The 20,297-nt window shown below is 44.7% G+C and overlaps 1 protein-coding gene across 2 annotated transcripts in view; it reads left to right on the forward strand.

The window, feature by feature from the left end:
• The window catches only part of PTP4A2 (protein tyrosine phosphatase 4A2), a 35,950-nt gene extending 16,119 nt beyond the window's left edge, over window positions 1-19,831 (forward strand). For both annotated transcript variants that reach the window (XM_066639098.1, XM_066639099.1), the window contains exons 3-6: window positions 7,390-7,482; window positions 14,643-14,773; window positions 15,930-16,004; window positions 17,394-19,831. In XM_066639098.1, the coding sequence (XP_066495195.1) occupies window positions 7,390-7,482; window positions 14,643-14,773; window positions 15,930-16,004; window positions 17,394-17,502 (408 nt within the window). In that variant the 3' untranslated portion in view covers window positions 17,503-19,831. The remainder of the gene's footprint in view (window positions 1-7,389; window positions 7,483-14,642; window positions 14,774-15,929; window positions 16,005-17,393) is intronic.
• The last annotated feature ends 466 nt before the right edge of the window (window positions 19,832-20,297 follow it).

The raw sequence follows: 20,297 nt of genomic DNA on the forward strand, positions 1-20,297 counted from the left end.
TGTAACCAGAACAGGGTTCCAGTTGCATCTGGGAGGTCTCCGGGGGGGGGGGGCACAATCCGGGGGTTTAGTATTCGCAGTGGGGCAAATCTGCTGATGCCGAATCCTCAGATAAAGAGTCCCCACACGTATTAAGAATGTTTATATACTACTTTTCAACAAAAAGTTTGCAAAGCAATTTACCATAGATAAAATAAATAAATTGTTCCTTGTTATTTGAGGGCTCACAATCTAGAGAATGTGCGTAGGAAGAACCAGCAACAGCCAGTGGAAATAGGCCATGCAGGGGGGAAAAGGCATAGCTGCTCTCCGCTGCTATAAAATAACTTAAATGCAAAATTGATGGTCTACCAAAAATGTGTGACTTCTTTAAAACAAAACCATTTGCGGATCAAATATAGTACAGGCATGCACTGGTGTCCACAAGGGGTTCCTTTCCAGAACACTTTTTCACAGAATGGAATATCCACGGATACTGGGCATACCCTCTTCTGAACCCCATAGTGGCCACGTGTATCCTCATAGCTCTCCTCTCCTTTGGAGGCTGCTGGGGGGGGGCTGCGGGGGCCTCCCTACATCCACTGTTAAGTGAAACCGCAGATACGGGATCTGCAGTTACAGGGCCCCCCCCCCGTAATCAGAATGAAAAAGGAACTTTTCAGTGTCACTGCTAAATGTCAAAAGAGTTGGTTTAGTTACATGTTTCATGATGAAATTATTCAGTATTTTTCAACTTTGAAGCTAATGGAGCAGTTTCCTCTTGGTCAGGTCACTGCCAAGAGGTTTCTTATTGAACTGAATGGTCAGAACTTGCCTGTGAACAGCTTACATGGCACTGGAGTATGAATGACAACATAATGAAGGACATTCTTTGTTGGATAAGTAGTCAGCTCCTGCCCAACTGACCAGCTTGCTTCCCCTTCTTTCATAGTGCCTGTGATTTGGCCTCTACCAGATGCTGCTGCTTATCAGTGAGATTGTATTGTTCATTGAGGAACTCTCTTGCTAGCAGATAACTTAAACAACTAATGATTAATTTAGTGTGGCCTCTCATCCTGGGGTTCTCCTGAATTGTGCTTTAAGTAGCTGGATGATGGCCCTTGTTGAAAAGGGCTATATAACACAATGTTTTTCATCTCACAGCACACTGACTTCTCTATGGTCTTTGCTTCGTGTGATGTCACTTCCATTTTCCCCAGAGACTCCTCCAGGTTCTGCAGCTGTTTCTAGGGCAACCGTCTGTAGTAACAAACTGTACACAGTACCCAGAAGAGAAGATTTTCAGTGGCTTTCAACTGCTGTATTGCAAGCCCCTGTATTCTACCTCTGGACCATTTGCAGCACACCAATATGCCATGGCACAGCTGTTGAAAATCACTGGTGTATTGTGTGGGCAGAACATGTGTTCACTGTGAGTTAAGGGATCTTAACATTCAGCTCATGATGATGCTGTGGTCACAGGAGGAAAAAATAACTCTGGTTTTACAAGTAAACTGGAATCATTGTTGCTTAACATGATAGTACCGTAGATACTTGCCTATAAGGCGGAAATTTTCTTCCTAGAAAAGCAGCCTGAATCATTGCCCTGCCTTATCTCCAGGGCAGGCAAGCAGCAAGGGTGGGAGGGGGGGTAGGTGAGTGAGCCAGCCAATCGCTATTGTGGGAGGGAGAGAGCGAGGGAGCAAGTGATCTTCTGCTGAGAGGAGGCTGTGCAGGCTGGGGTGCTGCTGAGCGTTCGCAGCTGCCTGCGGGTGTGGTGTGAGTGTGCTCCACGTGCTCCTTCAGGCTGTTGCCCAGCTGCAGAAGCTCCAAGTGCAGGGCAGGGCAATTGCCACCGCAGCCATCAGCAGCCCCCCTCGCTCAGCACCAGCGCCCACAGAGGCATCCCTGGAGCGGCACCCAAGACAGAGCAGGAGACAATGAGCTGTGCGTGGGAGGGGGTGTCTGAGTGAGGGAGAAGCAGTCATTTGAAGCAGCTGAGTCCATCCCCTCTTCCCGTCTTGTTCCCCCTTCCTACTGTATGTAAACTTCAAGCACTCCATTGGAAAGCCCAACTTGCTAACCCCCTTCCCATCTCCCCACAGATGAAGTTGGACAGGGTGGGGAAGGGGGGAGAGTGATCTTTTTAAAGAGAGAGAGAGAGGCAGCCTGCAGAAGGCTGTACCTTTGTTTCTCAAGCCATTGAAAAGGTTAAGTCCATCTCCTCTTTCCTTCTTGTTTTTACCCCCTCCCCCTTATTGAATCCAAACTTTAAACTCTCTGTTTCGAAGCTGAGGCTTGCTAGTCCCTCTCCCCATAATCATTCACCACTGATGAAGTTGTACTGGGGGGGGGGGAGAGGAAGAGTTAACTTTTATAAAAGGAAAAGTTTGTGTGTGTGAGAGAGAGAGAGAGCACTTAAAACAGTTAAGGCTACAATCCTAGCCTCACTTTCAGGGGAGTAAGCCCCACTGACTATTAAGGGACTTGCTTCTGAGTAGGCATGCCTAGGATTGGGCTCCCAGTCTATTCCCTCCTCTTGCTTTCCTCTCCATCTCTCCCCTTACTGTATACAGTCACACTTCAGTCTCTCCTTTGCAAAACTTTTTGCAAACCTCCTTGCTAACCTCATTTCCACCTATCCTCACCAATGAAGTTGGACTGGAGGGGAAAAGTCCCTGCATTTGTGTATGTGTGGGGGGGGGGAGCATCTGTGAGAGATCGAGAGAAGCAATCTCCCTGTGTGTGTGTCCTTTTCACTGGAAGAGTCCTGGAGACTTTACAAAGATGCAAAATACAGGAAAAGCAGAGAGTAGAATTTAAAGTAGAATTATTCTGCAGCAACAGGTATTTTAGCCAGAGATCTTAGCTGCATGGGAAGATTCCCCCTGGGGGCTGGGGATAAGAATAGGCCCTCAGTTTGGCTGTACTTGTCGTAAGAGGCAACTAAACAGCCACTGGGTAGATGGGACTCATCAGCCTGGGAAGGCAGCTCATCTGAGAGAAGGAAAACTGTGATCCCAAACCTCCACTGCCTTGTGGCTACATCCAGTTATGGAAAAGGCTTCAGGAGTCAACCTCGAGGCAAAATCCGGAGCCGGAGTCCCTGAGGCAGTTCATGGCTGAACACAGTCATGTTCTGGCAACTCCTGCGACGCCGCTGGAACCAACCGTATTGGCCTCTGCCTTTCCATTGGACCATTTCAGCGACGTGGAGAGGGGGGATTTGCTGCATGGGTAACAGTCTATCCTCCATACCTACTTTACCCAGGCTTCGCGCACTAGAGAGGACACTCTGTTCCAGAACCACCATTCAGAGCGTGACTCCATAGTCTTTCGAGACTGAAGGATGCCAACAAGTTAGCTGCATGCTGGCAGGAGCTAGAAAGCACTTGCAACAGCTGCTTATATAGTAAGCTTTTAGGAGAGCATGCTTACTTCTGCAGTATCCACAGGCAATCAGGCATTCCTCCTCCTCCTCCGCCCCTGCTAGTCTTCTAAAGGACAGGAAAGGGGAGCAAGAGCCTGGAGCATGTCCCATGTGTGTCATCAATGGGGCTTACTCCCAGGAAAGTGCATGTAGGATGGCAGCCTTTGAGCCCAAGCCAGTGCATGCCTACTCAGAAGTAAATTCCATTGTCAATGGGGCTTACTCCCAGGAAAGTATGTGTAGGATGGCAGCCTTTGAGCCCAAGCCAGTGCATGCCTACTCAGAAGAAAGTTCCATTATTGTCAATGGGGCTTACTCCCAGGAAAAGATGGCAGTGAAGCTAAGCCAGCAGTGGGGGGTGGGGGTGAGAGGAAAAGGGCAGAATCACCCCACTTCTTTAAGAGTGAAACTCCCCTGACAGCCGTGGTCCTGCTGTAAATCAAGAGGAGAAAACAGCCCTCAGACCAGGTGAGGGTGGACTTGTTGCAGCTGCAGGATGCACCTTCCCTGAAAGTGGAAACACTCCCATCAAATGTCTCACAATCTACAATTCAGAGTACCATTACTTCAGAATAACACCCAGGGAAAGCAATGGGCTTGCTTCTGAGTAAATAGGGTTTCAGCTATGTGCAGCTACACTTGGTCACAGCCATTTGCTGTTGCTTGTCTCTGCTGTGAATTGAATTGCACACTCCCAGTTGTGTTCTAAGTTGTATGTTATATGTAGAGCTTCTGGCTTAAGAGCAGAAGACTCTGCCTTTGCACTGTTTTGCACCAGATATGTCCTGAGAAATTCTGAGTGATAAATCACTTTTTTTGTTTTAGTTTTTTTCCTGTGCTGGTCTTCAGTCACTGGTTCAAACATGAATTGATCACCAAAAATTAGCTATTGGTGGGGTTTTCACAGTCAACTAGCTACCTCCCTTCCTGCCTTGCTGGCCCTGCAAGGCATTCTGGAGCACTGCCATTATTCCATTCTCTTTCAAGTACCCCTAAAGGTCCTGTTGAGTGCCCCTGGGGATACATGAACCCCAGGTTGGGAACCACTGTTCTATTAGTATGTTGTTTACAGTGCACTTAATACTCTAACAGTGTTTACAAAAAGGTTGAGGAGACCAGAATTAAAAAAGCTACTGAATACAAATGTATTTTATGATCTTTTACTTTATTTTTAATAAATTAGATGATACAGTTCTTAGATAACAATTACTGGACATTTTTCAGGATCTGGCCTCGGGTAAAATCAGACAAAATTATAGTCAGACACCTCCCTAAGTTAACCCCCCGACTTATCAGAAGGTCATAGCAAATTCCATGATTTTGGGCTCAAAACCTGCCCTTGTCTTATCTGTGAGATCGACTTATAGGCGAGTATCTGCAGTAATTTCTACTTATGGTGTATTACCAGGAAGCCAAATAAAGCTGCCCTTCAGACTAGAAATGTCTCAGGGCGTTGTAAGCTAGCCAACCATGTGTATCTGAGAAACAAGGCAACAATGGTGATAAAAATCAGTGTAATTGTGGGATTCTGTAAAGTTCCATTCAGTGCAACCAAGGCAATTATTTTAAATATTTGAAAAATTTGAAAAAAGTCTTCTGAGACTATCAGAGCTGATCCTCCCAAGGGTGACTCAAAGAATGCTGAGCAGGTGTGAGGCCTTGTATCTGCCTCCTTCCTTCCTGCTTTGATTTGCTTGCCTCCAAGTTAGCAAGAGCATTGCTAGGTGAATTGTGTTAAGGCAGCTTGTCAAGAGCTGGGGCCTACCTCAGACCCCATCCTAGGATTTGGGGCTCACCTTCAAGTCCCATATAACCCCCACTCTTTTCCTTCAAGTGGGGTGTCTGGATAAGGTAGTGCAGAAAAAGCCACAGTTATTTCCTGACCGCAAGCATACACACAAGAATAGTGCTGCACACTTGCTTGAGTTGGAAGTAACAGGCAGCACGTGTGCATTTGTGATGTGGGCAGACGGCTGGTGTTTTGCATGCCACAACAGTGTATGGGCTACTGGCTAGTTAGCCAGTGGTGGTGAAAGGTGAGAGAGTGATTGGTCCTGTTGGCATCATGGTTTTTCCTCCTCTCTTCCTGCACAGATTGGGCACAACTACTGTGTCTTGCACCTTCTTTCCTTACAGCCCAGTTGAAGGGAAAGGAGGAACAGAGAATGGTAGGAGACCAGCTTGCTCTCATTGTTGAGAGATGGAGGGAGAGTGCCATGGGAGAATGGGCAGGTGGTGGGGCAACAAGAGATTGATCCATCCCACCCCTCCACAGCCAGAGTCTTTGGGATGCACCTTGACTCAGATTCCAGGTGCTAGCTACTGTTCAAACTATGCAGACCTGAGCCACAGAACAAGATGACAGGGTCAGCCCTGCCGTGGCCCACCTGTGACTGTGTTGTGACCCACCTGAATACCTCTTGTCTTAAACTATTCTGGTGCTGTACATTAAGACTTATTGAACTGTCTGAGGTGCCTCCGTGTAGGTGTGATACACCTTATGCTGTGTGGCCCTTCAGTAGATTGTGTAGTACTTGAGTTCTCCTACCTTGGAACTACTGTATGTAATGGTTCTCATACAATACAAAGCTTCCAAAAAGGAAGCTTTTGTGACTAATCATGGTGACTCACTGCTAGTTAATCATTCCATATCCATCCTTGCCCTTTCTGTCAAGCCCTGTCCCCCATCCTTTTAGGTAGATACTATGCTCCTGTTTGCTGTGCAGGCCCAGTCATATGAGCACTTAGCAAATGTTACATATTTAGTTTATATCCCAGTTTTCACACAGTTCCAGTAATGGTATAGATTAGGGGTGGACAAACCTTGACTCACAAGCCATGTGGTGTCTCTTTAACATATAATGTGCAGAAATATTGGCTGAGAAATTTTCAGGCTTTATAATTTACCAGGTATAAACTGAGAGTCCACTCAATTAAAATGCAATAATGTTCACAGTGAGTAAATATATTTAAGCATGTCTTAAATATTGCGACTTTCAGACACTTGAAGTTTATTGTATGTGGCTCTTATGTTAAACAAGTTTGACCACCCCTGATATAGATAGAAGGTTGAGGAGAACAGACTTTTTGTAGCTCTTGGAGCCTAGCTTTCATTTATGACAAAAAGGTTTCAGGCCCATTCAGCTGCAGGGATTTTGAAAATATAATTGCATATTAGTGAATAGAATCTGAGAAACCAGTCAAAAAGCGTGCTTTGTTCTTTCCTTTCTAATTTGACTTGGGTATTTTCTTAGGCTTTAGGGTAGCAGTTTAAAAATGAGAGTATAGTAGGTCAGGATGTCTGTCCCTGGAAGCTGGACATCAGCCAGGCTTGCGAAAGTAACATGTCAGTCAATAGCTGCCCCTGGCTCAGTTTCCTGTCTAGCTTCTGTGTCACTCCTGCTGACTTTAATGAGGAATAGTTCCTGGTGTTTGTCCTTGGATTCTGCGTACAAACAAGAACCCAGTTTTGATACTTCACCGCTATTCTGCTTCTTTATTTCTTTCTTTGCTCTCACATACTCCCACAGAATAGAGTCCAGGCCTGGTACCCTGTTTTTTGTAGGTTCAGCCTTTGGTGTTTGGATACCTTAGATGAAATGTCAAGAAGTTTGCCCCCTTCAGACGTGTCATAGAGTAGGGCCCAGTAGCTGTGACTCAGCCAACTTTGCCTTTGTTCTGAGCCCATTGGTCACTGCTTGCCCTTCCATTTGCAGGTCCTCCATTTCGGTTTCAAGTCCCCTGTCCTTCTCTTCTTCCTGTCTGTTCCTGGGCTGCTGAGGCTTGCACACCAGAGCAATTCTAGGAAGGGACAGCCCTACATTTGCTGTTGAATCAAAAGTGCTGTTCCTTAGAAGCCTCCAGATTACCACCCACCACAAGTTATTAATAAAGCTCTTTATACCTCTGTAAGCAAAATTTTTATTTTTTCCTTATTCTGGGCTGTCAGTTTAATTAGTTTCCTGTTTTTGTTCTCAAAGGAGCTGAAGAAGTACGGAGTGACAACCTTGGTGCGTGTCTGTGATGCTACCTATGATAAAGCACCAGTTGAGAAAGAAGGAATACAAGTTCTAGTGAGTATCTTTCAAGTTCCAAGCAGGAAATACAATTTAGCACCAGAATGGTGCATGTTCTGCACTGCCTGGCATTCTGGCTTCATAATGCCATGACAACCTCTGGGTTGGCTTCAAGCTGTGGAACAGAACAGCACCTAGGCAGAATTGATATTTCTAGGTCACAGAGCAGCTTGTGGCCATCTTGTGTTTTTTCTCTTGGCTGGTCATTTGGGGGTTGAGCTTTCAAAGGTGTTAACTTTTGGAGGTAGAATCTTGTAAGTGTCAAAACGGCTGGATTGCCCTTGACAGTGATCTTTCAGCAGGAGCATCTATTCACCCTGGCAGTAACCCTTTAAGGCAGGGAAGAGAGTGTGTGTAGGAGAGCCAGCATACACAACTACCATAATGCAGGATCATGTTTTCTTGGATGAAGGTAATGAAGCAGGTTTGCCCCAGGGTTCATCCCACTGACCTCCATGGTGAGAAGGGAAGGGCAGTCATGTCAAGTGGCTACCCTGTGTCTGTTGCTTCTTGCTCAGTGATAAATGTAGAGCTGAGCTTGGTGATGTGGTTTAAACAGAAGCCATGCTAATACCAACCATACATCTGCACAAATACTTCTGGCTCACGGTGTATAGGTAGTATCACTTGGGTTTTTTCCCCTCAGTTGCCAAATGTCTTATTCAGAAACACATGACACTCCAGAATTCTTTTCTGAGTGTTTGGAGGAGGCAGCTTTGTTCTGATCATCCTGGGAAAGGATGGGCCATGCTTCCCTTTGGTGTTTACCTGAATGAGCAGTTTAGGAAGTAGGCTCGCATACTCCCAGTTTGGATGGGACATTGCTGCTTCTTACACACTTACAGAGCGAGAACGTTGCTGAAGTGAATGCACTTTAAAGCTTTTGAGAGCTTCTGCGAATGTGTCCTTGGACAGCATGTTGTCACCCAGTCATGTTTCCAAAGCAAGCTCATGACGAACTCCAGAGAGGTCATCATTGGCACTTGTTAAAAATGCGGCTCCCCTCCCCTCCCATATTTTTAGTCTTTGAATGACCAACATGTGACTAATTCATGGGTGAGATGCATTTGGGGTGCTGATGGAAAAATAATCTACAGGATGGGGTGTGTGGGGTGTTCTTTTTTCCTCTTGGTGCTCTCTTGTCTCTTCTTAAGGGGACAGCAGCACCCTGCCTTTGCTTCTGCCCTCAGGCCAGGTTTTCCCATGTAGTGACTGCAGAGTGAATCCAAAGCAGAATATGCTTGGTGTGCCCTTCCTCATGACAGGAGACTTGCTGCTCACCTTCATCTTGAGCCAAGCAAATGGCAGCCAGGAACCTGCCTTCATACCCCATCCCCCTTTCAGAGACAGTGATTTCTGTTCTTGGGAAAATTCCTTCTGAGCAGAAAGAGAGTCTTCAAAACTGCCTCTGCTTCCCTGGAATTACTTAAGAGAAGATTGAACTTCTGCTGCAGCTTAAGGGATAAAAATTATAAACAAATAGTTTGGTGAATCTTTGTCTTTCATCTGTCCTTGGTTCTTCCCTCACAGTCAATAGTACTACACTATCCTTTGAGCATATTTTAGTAGTGTATCTCTTCCACCTTATCACACTATTTCCCCATTGGTTGCAGCCTTTTTGTGCTGAAGGAAACCCATGTGTCTTGTGATTCTTGGGACTGAATAACCATCAGGCTGACAGATTGATATTGTTTACAAAATCCTGATAATACAGACAGAATAGAGAGTGAACCAGGGCTCTCCAAACTACAGCCTGTGAACTGGATCCAGCGTTTGGTGATAATCCTCTCCCGTATGAGCAGCGCTTATGGTTCCACCGTGCTGCTGCTCCTGGCACCCGATCTCGGCTCAGGGACATGTCTGTCCAGGCAACCTGTCACAAAGTCTGCTGGGGTGATGGACAGTAGATGCCTAGAGTGTCCCTGCGTTGAGATCGGGTGCCAGGGGCAGCAGCAGCAGCATAGTGGAACCATAAGTGCTAGCCAGGACAGGGAGAGCTTTTCAGCTGCGAAGTTTGGAGACTGCTGCTGTAAACCGGGGGAGTGAAACTAGTTTCATACTGTGGACTGAGGTTAGCATTCATGGTGCCTGCTGAGGGCTGGAAGTGACATCATTAAGCTGGTCATGATGTCATTAAACACGTCATGACCAGAAATTAGTACTTTGTTCTCACCTAGGAACTCCATAGCTGTAAATGATAGAAGAGAAAATATCCAAATCTTGATATTTTCAAGATATGGGAGAGCCTAATCATCACACGGACTGCCCCATCAGGAGCACCCCTTCTACCAAGCAATGTTCCCTCTAATATTTTCCCTGCCATGCAGAGCAGTTAATGACCTGAGCATAACATAACCACTGTCCTCTTAAAATGAGCAAGAGTCAACCTGATATCTAGGCAATTAGTGAGGTACTGCTCAGGATATTTTATCAGAAATTCCAGCCCTATCTGGACAAGCCAAGGATTGAAACTGGGAGTGGAACCTTATCCTTATTAAACTTCCTTAAGATGTGCCTTTCAGGGTGGTACAATTAGATATTACTGTATTTAATAAATCTACACCTTCTCCCTGTCCCCCTTTTTTCCAAAGTTAAAAGCCCCCAATCATTTTTGTTGCCCTTCTTTGCATCTCTGTACAAGGTACAGGGGTAAACAGAAGTGCACTTCTATCTGCACAGCTAGCATGCCTGCATCACCTCTGTCAGAGATCTGCACACATTGCCTGCAGCATTGGAGAACAATAGGAAGAGATAAGAGCCCCCAACTTCTTTCAGCAATCATAACTTCTAATGATCTGATAATTGAGAGAGCCCTGTTATCAGGTGGCTGGATAAGGAGCTTCCCCAGGCCTCGTGTTTGACATCTCTGCTCTAAACCTGAGTTGTTAAGGTGAGGGACAGAATGGATCTGTGAATGTAGAAATGTCTTTTAACCTAGTTTATCCTCCCAGACATGCAAGATGAGATGACTTTACTGGTAGGGGTGGTTGTGGGGGGTGGAGACTAGAGTGAACAGTTGCTCTGCCTTGACAGATGGCGAAACAGGGCATCAGAATTAGATGTGGCCTGTTTGAGCTGGCAGTGTTGGTAAACAAGTGTATGCAATAAAGAGATTAACTGGGGGGGGGGACACATGGACAGGGACACTTGGCACTGGAATGCATCTGCCAGCTATTGAACTTCACAGGATCATGTGGCTGTTCTTAAATAGCTCTGGCTGGCTAGAAGGCATGGATGGCTGAGAGAATAGGCAGGAAAGACATACCTGAGTTCTCTTCTAGAATGTCTGGGTTCATTATGCTTTATTTGCTGAGGAGATGCCGTGTCTAGGACAAGCTGGACATGCCTTGCCTGGGATGGCTATGGGACTGGTATTGGTCTAAAATCACGTGGACTGATGTGAGCAAGAGTAAGCAGAGTAAAAACAAATGGATCTGGCTGAAAAGGTGGACATTGATCTGGAAATCATTAGCCATAGAATCGTTGCGGTGACTTGGATTCTCTGCGTACACTGAGAATGTTGGTGGTCAGCCTCACAGGCTTGTGGGGACAAATACTGGCAGGCTCACTTCTCTGCGGATTCAGTTATCCATGAATGGGGGGCCCTGTGCGCGCCCCTGCACCTATTTTGTTTAAAAGCTTACTGGGGCGAAGTTTTCTTGTTTTAACAGGTCGCTATAAACATTTAAGCTTATAGTGCCGGGAGAGAAGGCTACTAGCAGCCTGAATGATTGATGAAACCAGATCTTATACTAAACAGGAAATGGAATACTTAACCCCGAATCTGTAGTTTATGTATCCATGGGGGGTCCATGGAACTGATCCCCTTGGATACAGTGGCACACCTGAATGATAAATGTGATGTAACTTGAAGATTGAAAATGCTGTAGAAACTGACAGTAGCCATGATAGCAACTTCTGGTCTTCATGGCTCTGTTAGACTCATTTCTCCTAGAATATTTTAAGAAACATTTAGATCTGGCCTTTCCAGTCCTCACTCCCCCTTTGTGGGTCTTCAAGTAGTAATTTGATCATAACCAGTAACTGAAACAGTGAAATTAAATAGCACTGCTTCTTTGGTGTTCTTCCTCCAAAATTGTTGCTAGGAAAACATAAGAGTTGGTGACCATTACAGGGGAGTGAGTCTCCTCCCCTATTGTTCCCCAGGCATGAGAACACCCCCTGGTTTTCTCTCTGCTGCAGTTCCAAATGGCTGCAAGGGCTGTGGAGACAAGATGGCACCTGTTCTGTCAGGGTCTGCTCCTGGCTAATGCAGCAGACATTGTAAATAGCACTCCCCCAAAGTAAAAAAAATGATTAGCACACCGTACAAGCTGCCAGTTTTCCTCAACCGACTTGTTAAAAGCAGTTATTTGCTTTGTTGGATCAGGCTGTGCTTGAGCAAATGGATTAAAAGTTAAGACCATTGGAAATGTGTGATTTAAATACTGTTGTATTCTTGTATGTTTTCTCCTATGAGGCCTCGAAGTCCCCGTTGTACTGGCATCCAGCCTGCTTCTCCCTTCTTGGCCTCCAGCTGATCTTCCCTTGGGGTGCCCAACAGAGATGAATTTGACCTGCTTCCTGTCATATGCTTGCCTTGTGACTATGGCTTCTCTGGCTCCTCAGCCACTCCTGCATAGTCCTGCTCTTGCAAATAACATTGCCTTTTCTTGCTTACTGTCCCTTTTGCTTGGAACTTCTCTGATCCCCCATGCAGTGCCCCTTTCCACCCTCCCCTTCAGATCCTGTCTCAGAAGACCTTTAATGAAACCTTTGGCTTAACTCAAACCTTCTCAACTTGAAACAAGTTCTAAATATGTGTAACTGCATTTGCCCTTCCATCCTCTGAGGCTTCTCTCGCTGATGTTAGATTGCAAGCTTTTTGGGACATTGATTCAATTTCTTTTAACTGTCTAAGGACCATGTACACTAATTTGTTTGTTACCCACAGCAGAAGGTTAAGTGCCAGGGCCGATGAGTCATGGAGTAAAATCTGAGTTTCCCCATCCGAATCAACAGACAAATACTGGTGGCAAATGGCAAGCCAGCAATAGCTGCAGAATCGGCTCTAGCCAGAAATGCCCTGCTGACCCCAACCACTATTTTTATAGCTTTGGAGGTTGTGAATTTGAATTTGCAGTGACTGCAGTTTCCATCATTTCTGTGATTGCCAGCTTGCTTCCAGGCCTACACGGGCCAGGATAGGAAGGCTTGAGGTGCTGGCTGTGATCCAGTCCAAGCCAGAGAGGAGTTCCAGGGTGGAACAGTGCACACCCTATTAAATCAAGGCATCAACTGTGTTGCAGCCTTATTCAGTTCATAAATAACAGCAGGGTGAATGCAAGGTTTGGAAAATGACCAGTGTGTGGGTGTCTGTTTACTGTCATGATGATGTGTCTTGTGTGGTTCTCATAGCCAGAAGACAGATTTAATTTGATTAATATCCCAAGTAATCAGGGCAGGCTTAGGTGGTTTAAGGAGATAAAAATAAAACATTCATATTCAAATGTAGCCCTTTCCATAAATGTTAAGATGCGACTTACCAGATTTAGACTAGATTCATCTTCTTTCAGTAAAATAGCAAACTAGAGGTGGAGATCTGCTAAATTACTCAGAACAGATTGCCTGAATAGAAATGCTATAAATTGCTTTCTGAAAATCTGCAGGCTTGGAAGGGTTTGACACCGGCCTTTCTAGGGAACCACTGCATGTTGCTCATTTGGCCACTTGCTTGTTTTTAAGCAGCCCTTCTGATCACGATTGGCAGAGGAAATGTTCATGGCCTCAGAAAATCCCTGCTGCTGCTGCTGCTGAATTGGCTGCTGTGTTACAGTTTGGATCTGTGGCATGACTAGGAAGCTGTCTTTTGGGGGAAATGACTACTGTTTCCTTCTCTTCCCCACCTTCTTCCCATTTAAATGTACTTGCTGCTGTAGCTAACTATTTTTACTATATTTTAAGGAGCTCAGTGTGATATATATGAATGTGGCTACCTCACTTGATCTTCAGCAACCTTATGAGGTGGGCCGTATGTGTCCAGTGAGCTTCATGGTGGAGTAGGGGTTCCAGCTTCCAGAATTCTGATCAGGGTTGTCTGACACCCCTGGTTTAGTCATTTTGTATCATGCCTTTCCCCTCACAGTGGGTTGCCCAAAGTGGCTAACGATACAGTCATAAAGCAATAAATTAAGAGCAATACAAAAAAATCACACAGACTAAAACACATACATAAAACTTCTGTTTTCCATAGTGACCCACCTATTGTGTCTAGGTAACCCACAAGAGAAAAAGACACCTCCCTTTTTATTGTGCAACAGGTATTGAAAGGCTGAACCTGCTGCTACTGCTGAACCTGAATGTAGAAGTGCACAGTCATTGTGTCTAGAAGCCATTGATAGAGCTGCTCCCCTGCAAACTGTCCATCCCATTTTTTTTTTGAAGTCATCCAAGTTACTGGGTACTGTCGTATCTTGTGGCAGCGAATTCTGTGGACTATTTATGTGCTGTGTGAAATCTGTTCAGTTTTCCTTTAGGTTTATGTTGTAATTAATCCTGGAGATGCAACTTCCAATGTCAGGTTAGCAATTTCAGACTGTCTTTCATCTCATATCTCAGATACTGTGGGTCCTCGATATCTGTTGGGCATCCGTTCCCGGACCCCCTATAGATAACGAATTATGTGGATAATTAAATCCACGGGGAGAGGCACCCCAGCAACTGGAAGTACCTCTCCAAAACATTTGGAAGGCTCTCTGAGGCGCAGAAAGGCCACCTGCGACCTTCCCGCACCTCAGAAGGCCTCCCAGACGTGTCATAGGTCCTTGAGGACCCCCAGAAGTGGACTTGGCACCCACGTTGAGTCAAATCTGTGAATTCAGCATCCACAGATAAGGCCCACTGCATTCATCTACTATCTCTCAAAATTAATAATAATAAATTGAATTGACATTAAAACGGTATTTCAAAGCCACACAGTTAAATGAAGTTAATAAAATCTTATCCTTGAATCCCTTCCTTGTAGCATATTCTGCTTCGAGGTTGTTGCTATCAACTGAAGGCATATTTTTCTTTGCATCCCCCCTCCCTCTGGGTAGCATAGGTTTGCAAGTAGAATTACCAGTGGCAGTATCACTTTCTCTCTCCTTTCTCCCAAGGACTGGCCATTTGATGATGGAGCACCACCGCCAAGTGAGATTGTGGAGGACTGGCTCAATCTGTTGAAAACAAAATTTCGTGAAGAGCCCGGCTGCTGTGTTGCTGTACACTGTGTTGCAGGGCTGGGCAGGTGAGTGCGTTGCTCTCTTCATCCAGGAGACAATTTCAGTTCCTGCCAGTTGAATCTGTGTGACTTTAGGTCACACAGTTCCAGCTGGCCTACCGGTGCCAGCTGTGTAGCAATACCCACTTGGTTGTGTTCTGAGAAGCTGGTCTGCTAGTTCCTGTCCATGCAAACATACTAGCAGATAACTCTGACTCAACAACAATAGCCTAATACTGAAAACCAGTAGTGGAAAATCTTGTTTCAGAATCCAGTTTATTGTATTGATTATCATTCCTTTGTTACTTTTTAAAACATTACAATTAAGTTAAAGGATTGGACAGTGGGGAAGAATAGCCTCTCTGGTAATGACAAGGGGATGCAACTTCACATTGATGAAAAGAACTTAGCTTGTCTTAGGTTCCCCCTCCAAGCAAGCTGTTCTCTTGCAAAAATGGTTAAAGGGTCAATTTTTCTACCTCTGTCAGTGTTTTCTTATGTGTAAAGTGGGAATTCTCAGCTGCGTTAAAGCCTTGAAAAGTTCAAAGCATAGATTAAAGTAAACTTCAGTTTGATGACAGTCCTACTTGCAGCTGATGAGGTGGGAAGAGCTCCCAAAACTTGGAGAGCTCAGTGGCCTGCTGTTGTCTCCTTGACCAACTGTTGGGGAGCAGGTGAAGGGAGGACTTCCATGTTGATCTAGCTGTGATAAAAGAAGGGCTAGGGTAGGCAACTTCTGTATTGCACCAATTGAGAGGAAGACTTGTAAGTGAGCATGACTTGCTTGCCCAACCAGGCTGGGGCCCAGAGAGGGATCACATCTTTTAGGGGGGACAAGCCTCTTGCTAAGAGAAATCATGCAAATGGACTGTTGATGGACTCAAATGCAGCTTTCCTATATTTGCTCTATGTATGGTGTAATATCATTTTTTTAGCTACTTTTTCAGACAGCAGCATGAACGATAGCAAATTACTCTTGCTGTTTTTTACTGAGCACCCAGAAAGATATTGATTTGGTGATGCATGCAGGGCTGGTGGAATTAGACAAGCAGGCCAGTGTCATTACACAGCTGGAAGACAGGAGCTGAATCTTGAGCCCAGGGCTGCACTAATTGGATCTATTTTTTTGTAGGGGTTCACTGGGCCTAGTCTTAAACGTGTATTGATTTTCTTCTCTTTCCAGAGCCCCAGTTCTTGTTGCCCTCGCACTCATTGAATGTGGAATGAAATATGAGGACGCTGTGCAGTTTATAAGGCAGTAAGTCTTATAAGGCAGTAAGATTCTGGTCCCTCAGTGTGCCATCCTTCCTTGATTCCCTTTTCGTAGTGTCCTTTGTGTGAAGCAATCTTCAGTCTGTCACAAGCCTGGCTGGCCAGCCCGCTGCTTCCTGCTGCTGTTGCTTGGCCCAAAATGGATGCAGTGACCTCAACTCAGTCTCCCCTCCTGGATGCTGTTTGCGAGGAATGTAGTTAGACTTGTGACTTGAACCACAAGCGCTTGAAACCCCTGGAAGACCAAGCAAACTCCAGTAAAAGAATCTCAGAACTGCCTTGTTTTCCTGCTTTAATGGGAGGCTTTGGATAAGTTGCCAGCTGAAGACGATCCTTCTTGCATCTGATGAAATGGACTGTAATCTATGAAAGCTTGTGCGACAGCCATTCTGTTAAAGTTGCATCCTGAGTGGTGCTGCTGCACATGGGAAAGAACACTCTAAACTGCAACCCTTAGTCTTTGATGTCACAAAGTCTCTTGTTTTTACTCTTGGATTTACAGGAAGCAGCAGTACTGTAGTGGCTCCCATGCCATCAAAGAAACACAAAGAGCCCAGCCCATGGTTGATATGCTGATTAAGCCAATTAAAGCTTTCAGCCATAATCAGTGAACTTTGGTTGCCTCAGTGTTGCTTCTCTTGGTTCTGCCGTCCCTGGCATGTAGGGACTAAGCAAGAAACCAGAGGTGGACTGCTGTGTCGACCTGGAAAAGCTAATCAAAATAATAATAATAATAATTATTATTATTATTATTATTATTATTATTAATAATAATTATTATTATTATTATTATTATTATTATTATTATTATTATTATTATTATTGGCACACGGGGGCCGCTGTGATGTGGCATGCCAGCTTGTGTGCCCCAATGATGCTTTGGGCTATGCTGGCATTAGTGTATTCTACCAACAGGGTCACCCAAGCCAGAAAGGATGATGATGATGATGATGATGATGATGATTATTATTTAGTATATACAAAAAAGTTGACCAGTTTAGTTGATGATGATGATGATGATGATGATTTAGTATATACAAAAAAGTTGACCAGTTTAGTTGACAGACTAACAGCACAGTCCTAACCGTGTCTACTCAGAAGTAAGTCCTTTTGTGCTTAGTGGGGTTTACTTCCAGGAAAGTGTGTATAGGATTGCAGTCTAAACAAAATAATTAAATGGCTCTCTGTCCCAAAAGGGTTCAGTCTGAAAAGATGCAGAAGAGACACTAGCAAGTAGCCGCTAGAGATGACAGTATGCTGGGGTGGAAAGGGATAGTTATTCTCCCCCTGCTATATATCAAAGGAGTGCTACTTGAGAAAGTGCCTAATGTATTTATGCAGGAGGTCTAAAGCCTGAAATGTGCTTCTGTTTCAGGAAGAGGAGAGGAGCTTTCAATTCCAAACAGCTGCTTTACCTTGAGAAATACCGACCGAAGATGCGATTACGCTTCAGAGATGCCAATGGTCACTGCATTGTGCAGTAACAGGGAGGCCCTCGCGACGACGTCTTGGCGCTATCATGGCTGTCTTTTCTGGACTTGTGGAACCTGGAAATGTAATTCTGGAATTGAGTGACATCCTCACCGTAGCAGTGGAGTTGGCGCTCCTCAGCTGTTGTCCTAATGATGATGATTGTGATAAAAAAATAAAATTAAAGCGAAACATTTCAGTAAAGGATCGTCTTCTCATGTTGCAGTCTGAGCACCTGCCAAGAGAAAAGAGTTCCTTGAACCTTCTGTATTTTTAACTTTTTGGAGGAAAAACCCTAATAAACCAATTTTATGTGTCTCATAAAACAGAGTATCAGGTTGTGCAGAAACTGATTTGTCTGTGGGACAACAGCTGTCAACTAGGGCCTGACCTGGGTTTTTTTTTTTTTAGTAGGAACAGTCATTTATTTTGCTGAGAGTTGGCAGGAAGACTTTGAGTCTCTGTAACTGTATAGGAGCAGTTGGCAGCCTTAAGCCCAGTGGGGCACTCATAGAAGTAGTGGTGTATGTACAACCAGTTTGCAGCTACCAGGATATTCATCATTGCTTAACCAACAGCACCTCTCCCTACCATGCTGGTTGGAATTTCTGTTCACTGAGTAGTATTTCCAAACACCCTTCAGTTTACATGTAAACACTTGGTCATCTGAAACGAAGGTGGGAAACTTGGGGACCCTAGGTGGTACTCTTGATAATTCTGAGGATCCCAGCATTTGTCTGAGTGAAGTTTTAGTCCTCATGATTGTGCAGACCTGTCCAAATTACATGATGGCAGATATTTCAGACTGCTTCAGTGCTGAAATGTTACCTACCATTTGCCTAATAGATATACTCCTCCAAAGAATTTGGATTGGAAATTAACTTCCTGGGGTTTGGGCAGTGAAACCGACCCAGCACAGGAAGACTAGGCATTCATGTTTTGAAGTGTCTCCATTAACTTTGGTAGTTAAATAACTTCTCTATCATAAAGGCTGGATGGAAAGGCTTTGTGCTTCCTGTCCACGTGATCCTTGCCTCTCTGAATGGAATAAACTTGAATGAAGTCTAGTTCAAATAGGGCTTTTGTGCCCACTTGGTGTCGTGATTTTGAGTTCTCAACGCCTGTGTGGGTATTTTTTTCAGACTGGCTTCATGTACAATTCACCTTAACCACCAATTGCCTTGCTTTGATTTTTCTCCAGGTTCCTAAGGGAGACTTGTGGGGTACACACTGCCAATGACCTTATGCATATTCTGTCTTCTGGGTACAAGGAAAGGGGAAAGTGGGGCTGGGTTTCAGGTGAGAAGGGCAAAGTATTGCTGGGCCATCAAAACAAAGCTTTACAAGAGGGCCAATATAATAAGCTTTAGGTACTTTCTCTACAAAACTGCTTTAGGTAGGCTGAGCTTCCACTATGCACTGCAATTGGAGACTATCTCCCTTTCTTCCAACTTGGCTTTGAGTTTTTTAAACTCATGTGTGGCTACTCAACACTTTGAATTTGCTGTCTAGGAATAGCTTGCCTTTTCCCTTAAAGCATCAGTGGCTTCGATGTGTTGTCCCAGCAGTCTCTTCAGTAGGCGAGGCTTGCAGTCTTTCTAGACAAGGTCATCTTTTTGGGTTGTGTCTAGTCGCCTTACATGGCCCCATTTAAACATTCTAAGCCTAGAAAATAATTGTGGACTTCAAAATTTCTGTACACACTTCAGTGAAAGCCAGTTGTGATTGTACAGCTGTGGGTGATTTGTTTTTAATAGCAGACTTAAGTCTGTGTCACTGTCAGCCATAATTCTTGTCTTCTGAATTATGGCTTGTGCTTTGGGGTTTTTAAGCATGTGTTCATCATGAAGGCCTGTATGTAAGGAAGACCACACCTATCTGGAAATGTTTCTAAGCAGGAAATGCCAGGAATATTAAAATTGTTTCTCTCTCCCCGTCCCCTGTATTACTTTCATCTGCACATAAAGGCACAAATAGTTCATGAATCTAAACGCTCATTTCTACAAAAGTTAGTGTAGTCCTTTGCCAGAAAAAGTTAGCCATGACTTGAGATACTGCAGCCAAATAAAAAGCCAGTCCCAATCTTGTAGGAACCATTGAGAAATTCACTTGTTCTATGTGTAATTTTGTTTCCCCCTTTTAGTTTCCACTTTGATGTATTATAGTATATTAGCCTGTATTGCAACCTTTCCAGAAGTGAGATGGGGAGGGTGGCAAGGGGGGGTGTTACATTTTGTCCTAGTGTAGAATTGCCAGAGCTTCATTATGAGTGGGGCTCTATAGGCATGACTTCTGGTTCAGCGCTTGGAACACGGTGCAATAAAATTCTTACTGGATAACGTCTCCTTGCTGGTTCTTGGTGAATTTGTTACAAGCACTGCCTGTGGTCTTTGGTGCAAGGTCAGTAATGTGAAAGCAGAGGCCCAGTTCGCCTCTTCATCCTTGCCACTTGCCTCTGAAACTGCCAACCTGTTCACGTTTTGGAGTTTTCCCATTTTGAGCCCGGTGTATGCAAGTGCTTTCTTTAGGCTAGAGGTGTACGTGTATCTTAAGTACTCCAACAAAACATTGATCCCATAAAAGGTTTCAGTGCGGTTCTTCAGGTCCTTGGGAAGTGGATTTGAATGTTGCTCTTTAAGACTTGCTTCCTAATAAAGAAGAGTGGTTTTGGTAATGCGTCTTCTCTAGTAAATGGAAACAAAGATTTTTGCATCCTTCAATTCATAGCTGAGCAAGCTGCTTGGATTAGCACAATGCAAGCAGCATCTTTCCCTGCCTGTATTTAGAAGCAACTGCCATCTACTCTGGG

This window comes from Tiliqua scincoides, chromosome 10 (genome assembly GCF_035046505.1).
Source record: "Tiliqua scincoides isolate rTilSci1 chromosome 10, rTilSci1.hap2, whole genome shotgun sequence".
Taxonomy (NCBI): domain Eukaryota; kingdom Metazoa; phylum Chordata; class Lepidosauria; order Squamata; family Scincidae; genus Tiliqua; species Tiliqua scincoides.